The sequence below is a fragment of the Oncorhynchus nerka genome, linkage group LG24 (assembly GCF_034236695.1).
Source record: "Oncorhynchus nerka isolate Pitt River linkage group LG24, Oner_Uvic_2.0, whole genome shotgun sequence".
Taxonomy (NCBI): domain Eukaryota; kingdom Metazoa; phylum Chordata; class Actinopteri; order Salmoniformes; family Salmonidae; genus Oncorhynchus; species Oncorhynchus nerka.
Genome location: NC_088419.1, coordinates 76,600,295 through 76,614,649, shown reverse-complemented (window position 1 = coordinate 76,614,649; position 14,355 = coordinate 76,600,295). Strand labels below are relative to the sequence as shown.

Genomic DNA, 14,355 nt, shown 5'->3' with positions numbered 1-14,355 from the left:
CAATATTGAGTGAGGTCTTAAAGTCCAGTCACACCTTGATCAGCTTCAGAATGCCTTCGTTGGTGTCTTGGTCCGTCTCGATGGAGAAGAGTCCGTCCTCGTTGCCTTGGGTGATGTGAAAGACGGCCCGCCAGTTATCTGTGTGTTCTAGATCTCTGTCCACTGTTTTGATCCTCATCACAATGACATCAGCAATGTTCTCATCAACGTTCCCTGCATACTGACAGACCAATGGCAGGGATCAGTCTCAACAAATATACAGTATGTTATACAGTATGTATCTGCCATAGTTAACAGGCTGAGGTCCCTTTATTGTTTAATCCCCCACGTTACAATGGTACAGTACAAATATAAATGCCAAGCTATAGTTTGACATCTGATTGTGCTAGCTGAATGGCGGCCAGATACAGTCCTATAGAAAGTCTAGACCCCGTTGAACTTTTTTCACATTTTGTTGCGTTACAAAGTGGGATTGAGATATATTTAATTGTAATTTTTGTTATTGATCTAAACAAAATACTCCGTAATGTCAAACTGAAAATAAAATTCTACAAATGTTTACAAATTTAATAACTAAAATATAGTCGTTGCATAAGTATTCACCCCCTTTGTTTAGGCAAGCCTAAATTAGTTCAGAAGTAAAATTTGCAGTGGTGTAAAGTACTTAAGTAAAAATTCTTGAAAGTACTACTTAAGTAGTTTTTTGGGGGTATCTGTACTTTACTATTTTTTTTACAACTTTTACTTCACTACATTCCTAATGAAAATATTGTACTTTTTACTTCATACATTTTCCCTGACAACCCAAAGTATTTGTTACATTTTGAATGCTTACCAGGACAGGAAAATGGTCAAATTCACACATTTATCAAGAGAACACTTGTTCATCCCTACTGCCTCTGGGCAGGCGGACTCACTAAACACATGCATCTTTTGTAAATAATATCAGAGTGTTTTAGTGTGCCCCTGGCTGTCCGTCAATTTTTAAAAGAAGAAAATGGTGCCATCTGCTGCATTATATAAGGAATTCTAAATTATTTATACTTTTACATTTGATCCTTATGTATATTTTAGCAATTCCATTTACTTTTGATACTTAAGTATATTTAAAACCAAATACTTTTAGACTTTTACTCAAGTAGTATTTTATTGGCTGACTTTTACTTGAGTAACTTTCTAGTAACTTATCTATACTTTTACTCAAGTCTGACAATTGGGTACTTTTTCCACCACTGAAAAATGTGGCTTAATAAATCACATAATAAGTTACATGGACTCACTGTGTGTGAAATAATAGGGCTTGACATGATTTTTGAATGACTAACCCTTCCTCTGTCCCCCATACATACAACATCTGTAAGGTCCCTCAGTCAAGTATTGATTTTAAAGCACAGATTCAACTACAAAGACCAGGGAGATTTCCGAAAGCCTCATAAAGAAGGGCAATGATTGATAGATTGGTAACAATAACAAATCAGACATTGAATATATCTTTAAGCATGGTCAAGTTAATAATGATGCTGTGTATAATCTATTAAACCACGCAGACACACCATAGATGCAGTCATCCCTCTAAACTGAGCTGCAAGACAGGAAGGAAACTGCTTAGGGATGTCAGGCCATTGGTGATTTTAAAACAGCTACAGAGTTCAATGGCTGAGGATGGATCAACAACATTGTAGTGACCATAATAATGACCTAAATGACAGAGTGAAAAGAAGAATACAAATATACAAAATACAAATATTCCAAAACATGCATCTGTATGCAACAAGGCACTAAAGTAAGTAAAATTGCAAAGCCTTATGTTTGGGGCAAATCCAACACAACACATCACTGAGTAACTGCCTCCTTATTTTCAAGCATGGTGGTGGCTGCATCATGGCATGGGTATGCTTGACATCTGGAGAGTTTTTCAGGATGAAAAGAAATGGAATGGAGCTAAGCACAGGTAAAATCCTAGAGGAAAGCCTACTTTAGTCTGCTTTACACCAGACACTGGGAGAGGAATTCACCTTTCAGCAGAACAATAACCTAGCCAAATCTACACGGGAATCGCTTACCAAGAAGACAGAGAAAGTTCCTTAGTAGCCGAGTTACATTTTTGACTTAAATCTGCTTGAAAATCTATGGCAAGACATGAAAATGTACCATATTGCACAATACAAGTTACAACATTCTTATAAGACTTACCCAAGAACACTCACAGCTGTAATTGCTGCCAATGGTGTTTCTATCATGTATTGACTCATTGTGGTGAATACTTAGGTAATCAAAATATATTTGTTTTATTTTCCATTAATCACTATTGACATGTATTTTGTGTAGATTGTTGGCAAAAAAATACAAATAAATCAATTTTATTCCCACTTTGTAACGCAACAAAATATTTGTAGAAGTTCAAGGGGGTGTAGACTTTCTATAGGCACTGTATGTATTTGAAGGATAACCTCAGTAAAATTAGGAAATGTATTATAAACATTTATTATTCATCATTAATATCATTCCCAGATTGTGACCCACTGGCATGGAAAACACAGCATGTAAAACAATCTCAGGAAAGGTTGAAACCGAGGCTGTATCTTTTACCTGCCCCTTCTCCAGTGTGGGCATGTTGTCATTGATGTCCAGGACCTTTATTTCCACAGTTCCTGTTCCCGTGTTGCCTCCAGCTGCCCCGCCCATATCTGTCCCTTGGACAATTATAGTGTACGAATCGTGAGTCTAGAAAAGATAGAGCAAAGAGACTTTCATACACTATTTCACATCAGACCTTGGTTCAGTTAATATTTTAGCTGCTTTTGATTGAGCTTGCCTGGTATACACTTGACTCTTCTGGCTACCAAATAGTCTGAAAATACCATACAGACCACAGGAGGTTTATGGCACCTTAATTAGGGAGAACGGGCTCGTGGTAATGACTGGAGTGTCATCAGTGGAATGGTATCAAACACATGGTTTCCAGATGCCATTCCATTTGCTCCGTTCCGGCCATTATTATGAGCCGTTCTGCCCTCAGCAGCCTCCTCTGATACAGACAGTTTGTAGGGCTGTCAAGGCCTCATCAAGTGCACCTCTCTGTCCAGTGTGGCATCCTTGACGAAGAGTTTCCCTGTATTCTCATCGATGGTGAACATGGCTCCGGATCCTGCTGGTTTCTGGCTGAGGATCTTGTAATGGATCTTAGAGTTGATGCTCCCCTCCTGATCATCATCTTTCCCAATGATCTGCATGATTTCTGTGCCTGATGTTTCACAGGGCAGGGGGCAATGGGAGAGGACATTGTGAGACATGTTATTCCAAAGGCAAGAGGCAGCCTCTATGTGTTTCTGGATTTGTTAAACACTGTGTGGTACATCGGATGATGTCCAATCTGATTGTGCAGCACCAATGAGAAGAGGGTATCTGTCTTATATGAGGGCATTTGGCGGCAGGTAGTTTAGCGGTTTGAGTGTTGGGCTAGTTACTGAAAGGTTGCTGGTTCAAATACCCAAATCGACAAGGTGTAAAATATGTCAATGTGCTCTTCAGCAAGGCACTTAACTTTAATCTTCTCCAGGGGCGCTGTACTACTATGGCTGACCCTGTAAAACAACACATTTCACTGCACTTATCAGGTGTATGTGACAATTTAAAAAATGTCATGTACCTGCTTTGCTGGACTCTGCGATGGACCCAGAGTGGAGCTCAAAGTAAGGTGAGTTATCGTTCAGATCAATGACATGAATCTGCAGAGGAATATTTGCTTCCGCCAAGGTCCCGTTTCTGTACCTGGCCACTCCAGTCAACTGGGACAGGGGGGAAATAATATAATATATATATATATATGGGTTATATTGTTTCAGTTACATATTAACAAGCACCTTATAAGCTGCAGTCATAACTGCAATGTAATTCTTATAGATGACAACTTCATAACGTCAAGGAGACTCACGTTGTACATGGGGCATTTCTCCCGGTCCAGGATGCCAGTGATGCGTACAAAGCCGTTCTCGGGGTTGACAATAAAAAGGTTAAAGGGGGGTTTGTCAGCCCCCTTCCCTGCCAGGTAATACTCCACCTTCGCCTCTTTGTCCTTATCAGAGCGGATCTGAACAAACAAATGACATTCAAACATAAGGAAACAGACAAAGGGATAATCACACCTGAATATAACTTGTGGAGTTCCTCAATGATCCATACATTTAAAAAGTTTCTATTATGGCCTGATGTCTTAAAAACATGTTTTTTTACATGCCTCAATTAATTATTTCTAATGACATGTATTTCATCTAATTATATGTATCTATGTTGTCAGTATAGTTGTTTATCATGTGTTAAAATTCCATAGGACTCAAACCACTTCTGCCAGGATGGAGTGACTCACGATTAAGGATTATGCCCAACTGCTTATTTGCATCCAAATAAGCATCACAACAATCAACTTCTATGTCTCTCTAGATGAAACAGGCTGGTAACCTGAATCTCTGCCTCCTTTTCTCACATGAACCAAGTGAACATAATACCCAGACTTATGCTCATCAGCCTTGCCTGCCAATGCCATTCTGACAACCATGTGTTAGAAACCTGTCCCTGGTGCCATCCACAGACCTGAGTTTTAAATAGTGCTTGTATTCTTTCAAATACTTCTTTTATTGAGCCTGCCTGGGGTGCGGGTGGGGTGGGTGTGCACTTTTGGAACTATTACATTGATTCCATTGTGCCAGCCAGGCAAGCTCAATCAAGTACAGCTAAACAAAATAAGAAATGTGCGAACAGTGGCGCAGTTTCACTTTATGCGGATTTCAGCTTATTTCAGTAGTCATTATGATTAGTCATGTTTTGCTTGGTGTCTTAGTTTAGCAGACCTTGGCAATGTACTCTCTTTTTGTGTAGTCTGTATTCTCGTAGATTTTGGCAGGAGGCAGGATCCATTCTCTCTTCTGTCTCCTGAGATTCTTTCTTCGCATCTCTGCTTCTGCGTCAGCACTGATAACCTGGAATATCAAAAGAGCACATTCAGAGTTACAGGTAATCTTATACAGTTAACGTCTGTGTACACTAGACTGGAAATAAATATTGTTTCCATGCATTTGCCTATTTTCATATATAATAAGAGTTCTGATTTTCTCCATATAGGCCTCCCCCTTATTATAAATAACGTAGTCCCTGCGAGTAGAAGTTGAGAAGCGTGTTTCATGATTTCTAAAAGTGTTGAATAAAAACACTGTTGTAGTTCTGATCATTGTCTTTAAGGCCCTCGATTAGATCAATGCAATCAGTGATTGATATAAAGGGGGACTGAAGGCCATTCATGCCAAAATCACTGATGTCAAATAACTTGGCAAATGCTCCAACACCCTCTTACAGTGCCTTGCGAAAGTATTCGGCCCCCTTGAACTTTGCGACCTTTTGCCACATTTCAGGCTTCAAACATAAAGACAAAAAACTGTATTTTTTTGTGAAGAATCAACAACAAGTGGGACACAATCATGAAGTGGAACGACATTTATTGGATATTTTAAACTTTTTTAACAAATCAAAAACGGAAAAATTGGGCGTGCAAAATTATTCAGCCCCTTTACTTTCAGTGCAGCAAACTCTCTCCAGAAGTTCAGTGAGGATCTCTGAATGATCCAATGTTGACCTAAATGACTAATGATGATAAATACAATCCACCTGTGTGTAATCAAGTCTCCGTATAAATGCACCTGCACTGTGATAGTCTCAGAGGCCCGTTAAAAGCGCAGAGAGCATCATGAAGAACAAGGAACACACCAGGCAGGTCCGAGATACTGTTGTGAAGAAGTTTAAAGCCGGATTTGGATACAAAAAAGATTTCCCAAGCTTTAAACATCCCAAGGAGCACTGTGAAAGCGATAATATTGAAATGGAAGGAGTATCAGACCACTGCAAATCTACCAAGACCTGCCCGTCCCTCTAAACTTTCAGCTCATACAAGGAGAAGACTGATTAGAGATGCAGCCAAGAGGCCCATGATCACTCTGGATGAACTGCAGAGATCTACAGCTGAGGTGGGAGACTCTGTCCATAGGACAACAATCAGTCGTATATTGCACAAATCTGGCCTTTATGGAAGAGTGGCAAGAAGAAAGCCATTTCTTAAAGATATCCATAAAAAGTGTTGTTTAAAGTTTGCCACAAGCCACCTGGGAGACACACCAAACATGTGGAAGAAGGTGCTCTGGTCAGATGAAACCAAAATTGAACTTTTTGGCAACAATGCAAAACGTTATGTTTGGCGTAAAAGCAACACAGCTCATCACCCTGAACACACCATCCCCACTGTCAAACATGGTGGTGGCAGCATCATGGTTTGGGCCTGCTTTTCTTCAGCAGGGACAGGGAAGATGGTTAAAATTGATGGGAAGATGGATGGAGCCAAATACAGGACCATTCTGGAAGAAAACCTGATGGAGTCTGCAAAAGACCTGAGACTGGGACGGAGATTTGTCTTCCAACAAGACAATGATCCAAAACATAAAGCAAAATCTACAATGGAATGGTTCAAAAATAAACATATCCAGGTGTTAGAATGGCCAAGTCAAAGTCCAGACCTGAATCCAATCGAGAATCTGTGGAAAGAACTGAAAACTGCTGTTCACAAATGCTCTCCATCCAACCTCACTGAGCTCGAGCTGTTTTGCAAGGAGGAATGGGAAAAATGTCAGTCTCTCGATGTGCAAAACTGATAGAGACATACCCCAAGCGACTTACAGCTGTAATCGCAGCAAAAGGTGGCGCTACAAAGTATTAACTTAAGGGGGCTGAATAATTTTGCACGCCCAATTTTTCAGTTTTTGATTTGTTAAAAAAGTTTGAAATATCCAATAAATGTCGTTCCACTTCATGATTGTGTCCCACTTGTTGTTGATTCTTCACAAAAAAATACAGTTTTATATCTTTGTTTGAAGCCTGAAATGTGGCAAAAGGTCGCAAAGTTCAAGGGGGCCGAATACTTTCGCAAGGCACTGTATATACCCGATCTCTTGAAAAAATGGAACAGTGAGCTTTGTTTGGCCATTTTACTTGTTTTTTTGCTTACCAAGTTGGCTAGTGAGTCTTAGTTAGCTAGCTAACGGTGAGAAGCCTACACAGTGTAGCCTAGTCAACACAGCGATAGCTACTGTTTACTGCACATGGTATCAGTGCGAAGTGCCACATGTCAGAACGTGCCCATTATTTTGAAAGTGATAAACTCCTTGTATTTAATTTATTTTTATTTTTATAATTTACAATTTAAATAATCAAGCATAATTCAAATTCATTACATAGGCTTACATGAAAAACAATCCAGTGCTGTACATCAGTCAGTGTAAGATGTGAGTGTCCTGAAAGGCCAAATAAAATGTATTATTATAATGGTCAATACTGTATATATCCTTTTCCCACCCCCTCCCTACTACTTGCTATGAATTCCATCTGATGGTGTATGCATGTTTAGGCTAGTGCTTGACTTGGACTGAAATACAGTAGGTGCCAATACTCATTTTGGGTGTCATATTTAGGTGCAGGAACTCTCAGTTCTTTTGAGCTAATACTCTATTTATAGGTTGCACCTCCGTCACATCATGCCATTGTTATGAACGTTCTCAAGCCCTCTATTGGTGGCACCACAGTGGTGCCCTAAAGTGGTGATAAACCAGACATTCTGGACAGAGGCTGCGCCCGGCCCGCCACAGGAGTCACTAGAGCGCGATTAGACAAGGATATCCCTACCGGCCAAACCCTCCCTAACCCGGACTACGCTAGGCCAATTGTGCGTCGCCCCACAGACCTCCCAGTCGTGGCCGGCTGCGACAGAGCCTGGGCGCAAACCCAGAGTCTCCGGTGGCACAGCCCTAGACCACTGCGCCACCTGGGAGGCCTATCACCTACACTTTAATACCAAACACTGCATAGTGAGGATTTTTTATGAACAAGAGGGGGGAAATAGAGAGAGAGAGACAGGGAGAGAACAAGAGGGGGGAAATAGAGAGAGAGACAGGGAGAGAACAAGAGGGGGGAAATAGAGAGAGAGAGACAGGGAGAGAAATAGACAAAGAGAACGTGAGAGAGAGCCCAGCTAGCAATGTGGATCTGGGCCGATTCCGGCTGAGAGTCGGGACACTCGGCTGATAGTCAGACTCGGCAGTTGTCATGGGGCCCGAGTCTAGGCCGTCTTCAGCAGTATTACTTATGGCTTGGATTTGGGGATTGAGCTCGGGCCGATTCCGGTGTGAGTTATCTGGCCCAAAAGTATTACTTGGTGCTCTGGACGATTGGGGCTACTCTCTGGCAGATGATTGCACAGGCTGCTTTATATAATTAACATTTCATTATTTATTTATTTTTGTTTCTGTGGTCAAAAAATACAATTAACATTTTAATTAAATTCTTTAAGAGTCCTGTTTTAAGTAGTATTTTAGTATTTCAATACTTTGTGCAAGGCAACTGATAAGCATTAAAAACTTTGTGGATGGAGCCTCCTGAGTGGCGCAGTGGTCTAAGACACTGCATCGCAGTGCAAACTGCGCTACTACAGATGCTAGTTCGAGGCCTGTGCCGGCCGTGACCGGGAAACCCATGAGGCAACGCACAATTGGCCCAGCGTCGCCCGACTTAGGGGAGGGTTTGGCCGGCCGGAATGTCCTTGTCCCATCGTGGTGATAGCAAATCATGTGGCTGGACAGGCGCATGCACGCTGACACGGTCACCAGGTGTATGGTGTTTCCTCCGACACAAAATGTTTTTTTTTGTGGATGGATATAATTTGTATGTATGAAATGTAAGTATAAAATTCCGGTAGATGGAAACGGACTGATGTACTTGGGCCGATTCTGGGCGACACCTGATTCCGGGCCAATTCAATCAGTTCTGGCCCCCCTGAGCCAATTCCTCATTGCTAGCTGTGTGTGTGTGTGTGTGTGTGTGTGTGTGTGTGTGTGTGTGTGTGTGTGTGTGTGTGTGTGTGTGTGTGTGTGTGTGTGTGTGTGTGTGTGTGTGTGTGTGTGTGTGTGTGTGTGTGTGTGTGTGTGTGTGTGTGTGTGTGTGTGAGTGAGTGAGTGAGAGAGACACTGACTGGCTGACTGACTGTTGGCACAGAAATAAGGCGGATTATGGCTACAGACGTCTGTTTTCTGTCTGATCAGATAAAGAAATACTCTCATCCATCACACCATATGCAAAAGATGTGATAGGTCCGCACTCAAAAATACATTTCATAAAGCTTACTTTCTTTTTAAATTTAGTTTTTTTATTTTCACTGCATCAGGGATAGTGTACACATACATTTCAGTTTTGCAGCCTTCTTCAGTGTGTAGGTACAAAACCTTGTATATAGATAGACCAGAGAAGTCACATCCCTGATTGTCAAGATGAGTGGGTAACCCTAATTAGAAGCACCTGCTGCTCATCGGTTGATCACCTGTGTTCCCTACAAATGCTGCTTTGAATTAAAAAGATTTGTACCTGCACACTGAAAAAGTCTGCAATGCCTAAACATCTGTGTAGCTATACCTGATGTAGTGAAAAAAATATTAAGTAAGCTTTATGTTACATCTTTTTGAGCGTGGACCGATTAGACATTTTGTTTCTGTTTGTGAGTTTTACGCACCAGCCAAGCTTCTGAGCGCAAAGGTCCCCTTTTGATTGCATGGCAGGGTTCCCCAACTGGCGGCCAGCGGGCTGAAATTGCCCCTTGGATGATTTTATTCACCCCCCCAAGTTTTCTTAGCAAATTGTTTTAATATTTTTAATGTTGGACTGTAAAAACACCAGATTTTTTCAAATGTATTTTGGAAATCTGTATCAAAGTATTCCCACGCATAATAGAGAGATGTATGTTATCGTATACAAATGTAAGCAAGGTTTGAAGTGATTATGTTTCGTGAAATATTATATCTGTTTGGGCTCCTTGCAGTCAATTTGCAGACCTTCCTCTCAATAAAAAAATCTGCCAGCGGCTGAATCTAGTTGATGATTCCTGGTGTATGGTATCTAGCCTATAGCCTATAAGCTGTGTTTGAACATGTACATAATGCATGTCCTGGATTGTGGCCTGTCTCTCTTTCTAGAGAGGAACATTTTGTCCCCTATAGCGTCCACACCTCCTGTTAGCTGGGGAGAAAGTTCGTGTTGAGCACAGAGGTTTATTGCTTGAGGGAAATAGATCTGTCTTTTCCTGCCTTTACATTTTTATTTTGTAGAAAGCAAATGACAATCATACTGTATGTTTTCAACCTGAGGCACGAGGCTACATGAACAGTATATGGTGTTGCAATGAGGCGGCAGGTAGCCTAGTGGTTAAGAGCATTGGGCCAGTAACTGGAAGGATGCTAGTTTGAATCGCTGACCCAGTAAATTGGAAAAATCTGAAGTTCTGCCCTTGAGCAAGGCATTTAAACTCCAACAACTGCTCCCCAGGAGCCAATGAGGTTGATTAAGGAGGCCCCCCGCACCTCTCTGCTTCAGAGGGGTTGGGTTAAATGTGGAAGACGCATTTCGTTTGAATGCATTCAGTTGTGCAACTGACTAGGTTTCCCCTTTCCCAACAGGTGTGTGTATGTTCTGTTGATTTTTAGTGACCTATATTATTTGCATTGGATGTCAAACAAAAGTAACTCTGTTGGAAGTACTTTACAGGTATGTGAATGAGCGGTTGCATTTTTCAGCTTCTCCCTCTCTCTCTGTTTTGTATTGTGCTGTTCCTGGAATGGGTTAAGGTCGGTTGAGAGGCACCTGGAACAAGTTATGATTTTAATTGGTTTTGCTTTTTAATTAATTCATTTTTTAAACTTTTACCTGTATAAACTGAGTGTACAAAACATTAGGAACACCTGCTCTTTCCATGGCATAGACTGGCCAGGTGAATCCAGATGAGAGCTATGATCCCTTACTGATGTTCCACTGGCTATGTCAGCCATATGTAATGTGCTATATTTCACATAGAACACCTGCAGAGAGTCCTGAACTATGGGATCTCTATGGTGTCACCACTGTTCCATACCTTCCCGGGGTGTTATGGAGGCAGACACTGTGTACCTACTGCAAAGGCTGATGTTTCAACAGTGCGAGCTGCTGTTTCTTTGCAACTACCATCCACTTACTTGTACATTATGTACTCAGACTATACACTGAACCCCTCAGGCCATGTTGTATTACAACAGGTTATCTGACAAGGTCACCTGTTCAATCCACTTCAATCAGTGTAGATGAAGGGGAGGAGACAAATTTAGGAAGGATGTTTAAACCTAGAGACAATTGAGATATGGAAGGGCGCAACGGTTTGAGTGTGTCAAGTACTGCAACGCTTCTGGGTTTTTATCCCTCAACAGTTTCCTGTGTGTATCAAGAATGGTCCACCACCCAAAGGACATCCAGCCAACTTCACACAATTGTGGGGAGCATTGGAGTCAACATGGGCCAGCATCCCTGTGGAACGCTTTCGAAACATTGTGGAGTCCATGCCCCGACAAATTGAGGCTGTTCTGAGGGCAAAGGGGGGTGCAACTCAATATTAGGAAGGTGTTGCTAATGTTTTGTACACTCAGTGTAAACAGCACTTATAAGATTACAATGGCTATTGGGTTAAAGCAATAATAAAGACCAAGGTGCAACAAAGACCAAAGTAAAATACCACTTAGCCTCTTTGACTCACAACACACAGCACTGACTAGAAGAATGAAACCACACTGAAGAATCATGCATAGTATATTGTTTCACTGCATAAATCACTCATAATGATGGTCATTGTGCTTGTCTGCATGGAATGAATGGGCTTCTGCAATAACTTGTTTGTCAACATAGTTGCACAAGCAACTTTGGAATTAGAAAAAGAGAATGTTCTCTCACACTAACTTCTTTCAGCTATAGAGCAGGGATCATCAACTACATTCAGCCACGGGACAATTTTTGTTCTTGAGCGGATGGTCCCGGGGCCGGAACATAATTACACATCATTTCTAGACTGCAAATTGACCGCAAGAAGCCCAAACAGATATAATGTTTGACTAAAACATCATCATTTTAAACCTTGCTTACATTTGTTTACAATCACGTGTCTCTCTATTATGTGTGAGAACACTTGGGAACAGATTTCTTCAATTAAAATCACTTGGAGCTGATTTCCTGATGTTTTCAGTCTTTTGTGTCACAAAAAAATTGTTTCCTTTAGTATTTTTTATTTTTTTTAAGATTGTGGGGCCAAATAAAACCACCCACGGGCTGCCAGTTGGGGAACCCTGCTAAAGAGGCATCAACAGTGTTTAAAGTTGTGCTTCCAGCTTTGCGGCACAAGAGCAAAGGTGTTTTTATAAAGCACATTTAATAAGGCTCATGCCTAATTAAGACTAATACAAGACAGCAGATTGCAATCAAATGACCTAACCTGTAGCATAAAATATCTACTTGCAACAACAGGCTCTCCTTCAACATTTTCTATTGACATTTCAATATAAATGATCATATTTCAATAAAGCACCAGGGGTACTCACCAGTGCCACGATCAGCAGCAGCAGCAGGCAGACTCCTGCATGCCTGACCCTAGCCCTAGCCATGACAGTGTTATAGAGTCTGTACCATACAGACAGTTAATGTACAGTACAGTCCCCCTCTCTCTTTAGTCTTACTCTCTCCCTCAGAATGTAGAATTTAGTCTTGAGAATTCATGAGGGGGGTGTTAAATATGAGGGGAGGGAGGTGTCTTATGTACTTTCTCCTCAGGGACACTGGACAGCTACAGCATGTAGCTTACCCCTTCTCCCCCTCTCTTCTTCTAAGTTAATATTTTTGAAAGGTGTGTTCCTGTGTGGTGCTGACACAGGGAGCTGGCAGGCTGGTATACTTTATAGTGCCTTCCAGCCAGGGCGGTCGCAGTAACACTGTTAAACTGGCTCCGCCTGTCTTAGGTTGTGACCCAGATTGCACCTTATTCCCTATATAGTGCATTACTTTTGATCAGAGCCGTATGGGCCCTGGTCATAAGTAGTGCACTACATAGGAAGAAAGGTGCACTTTGTGACACAGACTCACTCTCAGTTGATAAAACATCAACAAAGGAAAACAGAGTCATCAACGTCAGCTTGTCTGATAAGCCAGCTGTGAATTACAGCTTGGCTCAGTCCCAAATTGCACCCTATTTCCTATAAAGTGCTCTAGTTTTGATGGACCCTGGTCAAAAGTAGTACACTATATAGGGAACAGTTTGCCATTTAGGACACATACCTGTCTTGGGTCTGATGGGATTGTTGTGTAAAAACCAGTGAGAATTAGTGGAGCGTTATTTGCAGCGTGTGGAATTATTCAAACCCTAGTACCATATGGAAAAAACGTTGATTACTGGAGGAAGTATGGTTGCTAAGCACGTATGACTGCTTATAATGTTAAGAGGGAAAGTTATTTGGGGGTAATTATTTTGAAATAGGTGTGGAAATACAATGATCATACCTGTTTTGTTTAACAAGTCACATAATAAGTTGTATGGACTAACTCTGTGTGTTCAACATAATTATTTTAAGACTACCTCATCCCTGTACCTCACACATACATGTATCTGTAAGATCCTGCAGTTGAACAGTGCATTTCAAACAAAGATTCAACCAGAAAGACCAGGGATGATTCCAAATACCTCGCAAAGATGGGCACCTATTAGTAGATGGGTAAATATATAAAAAACAGACATTGAATATCCCTTTGAGCAAGGTGAAGTTATTAATTACACTTTGGATGGTGTATCATCAATACACCCAGTCACAACAAAGACACAGGTATCCTTCCTAACTCAGTTGCCGGAAAGGAAGGAACCCGCTCAGTGATTTCACCATGAGGAGGATGGTGACTTTAAAACAGTTACAGAGTTTAATGGCTGTGATAGGAGAAAACTGAGGATGGATCAACAACATTGTAGTTACTCCACAATACTAACCTAAATGACAGAGGGAAAAGAAGGAAGCCTGTACAGAATTAAAATATTCCAAAACATGCATCATGTTTGCAATAAGGCACTAAAGTAAAATAGCAAAAATTGTTGCAAAGAAATGAACTTTGTCTTGAATACAAAAGGTTATGTTTGGGGGCAAATCCAACACAACACATCCCTGAGTACCACTCTTCATATTTTCAAGCATGGTGGTGGCTGCATCATGTTATGGATATGCTTGTCATCGGCAAGGACTAGGGAGTTTTTTTAGGGGAATAAAAATAAACACAAGCAAAACACTAAAGGAAAAGTCTGCTTTCCAACAGACACTGGGAGACAGATTCACCTTTCAGCAGGACAATGAACTAAAACAGACTTACCAAGACCACATTGAATGTTCCTGGGTGGCTTAGTTACAGGTTTAACTTATATCGGCTTTCAAATCTATTGCAAGACTT

General features: G+C 41.1%; 1 protein-coding gene across 1 annotated transcript in view; it reads right to left on the bottom strand.

The window, feature by feature from the left end:
• si:ch73-74h11.1 (desmoglein-2.1) overlaps positions 1 to 12,722 on the bottom strand; it is a 29,740-nt gene extending 17,018 nt beyond the window's left edge. The window contains exons 1-7 of the mRNA XM_029633119.2: positions 12,474 to 12,722; positions 4,848 to 4,976; positions 3,935 to 4,090; positions 3,650 to 3,788; positions 3,075 to 3,244; positions 2,590 to 2,724; positions 35 to 220 (exon numbers count right to left, since the gene is read on the bottom strand). Coding sequence (XP_029488979.2) covers positions 35 to 220; positions 2,590 to 2,724; positions 3,075 to 3,244; positions 3,650 to 3,788; positions 3,935 to 4,090; positions 4,848 to 4,976; positions 12,474 to 12,536 — 978 coding nt within the window. The 5' untranslated portion in view covers positions 12,537 to 12,722. The remainder of the gene's footprint in view (positions 1 to 34; positions 221 to 2,589; positions 2,725 to 3,074; positions 3,245 to 3,649; positions 3,789 to 3,934; positions 4,091 to 4,847; positions 4,977 to 12,473) is intronic.
• Positions 12,723 to 14,355: the final 1,633 nt, after the last annotated feature.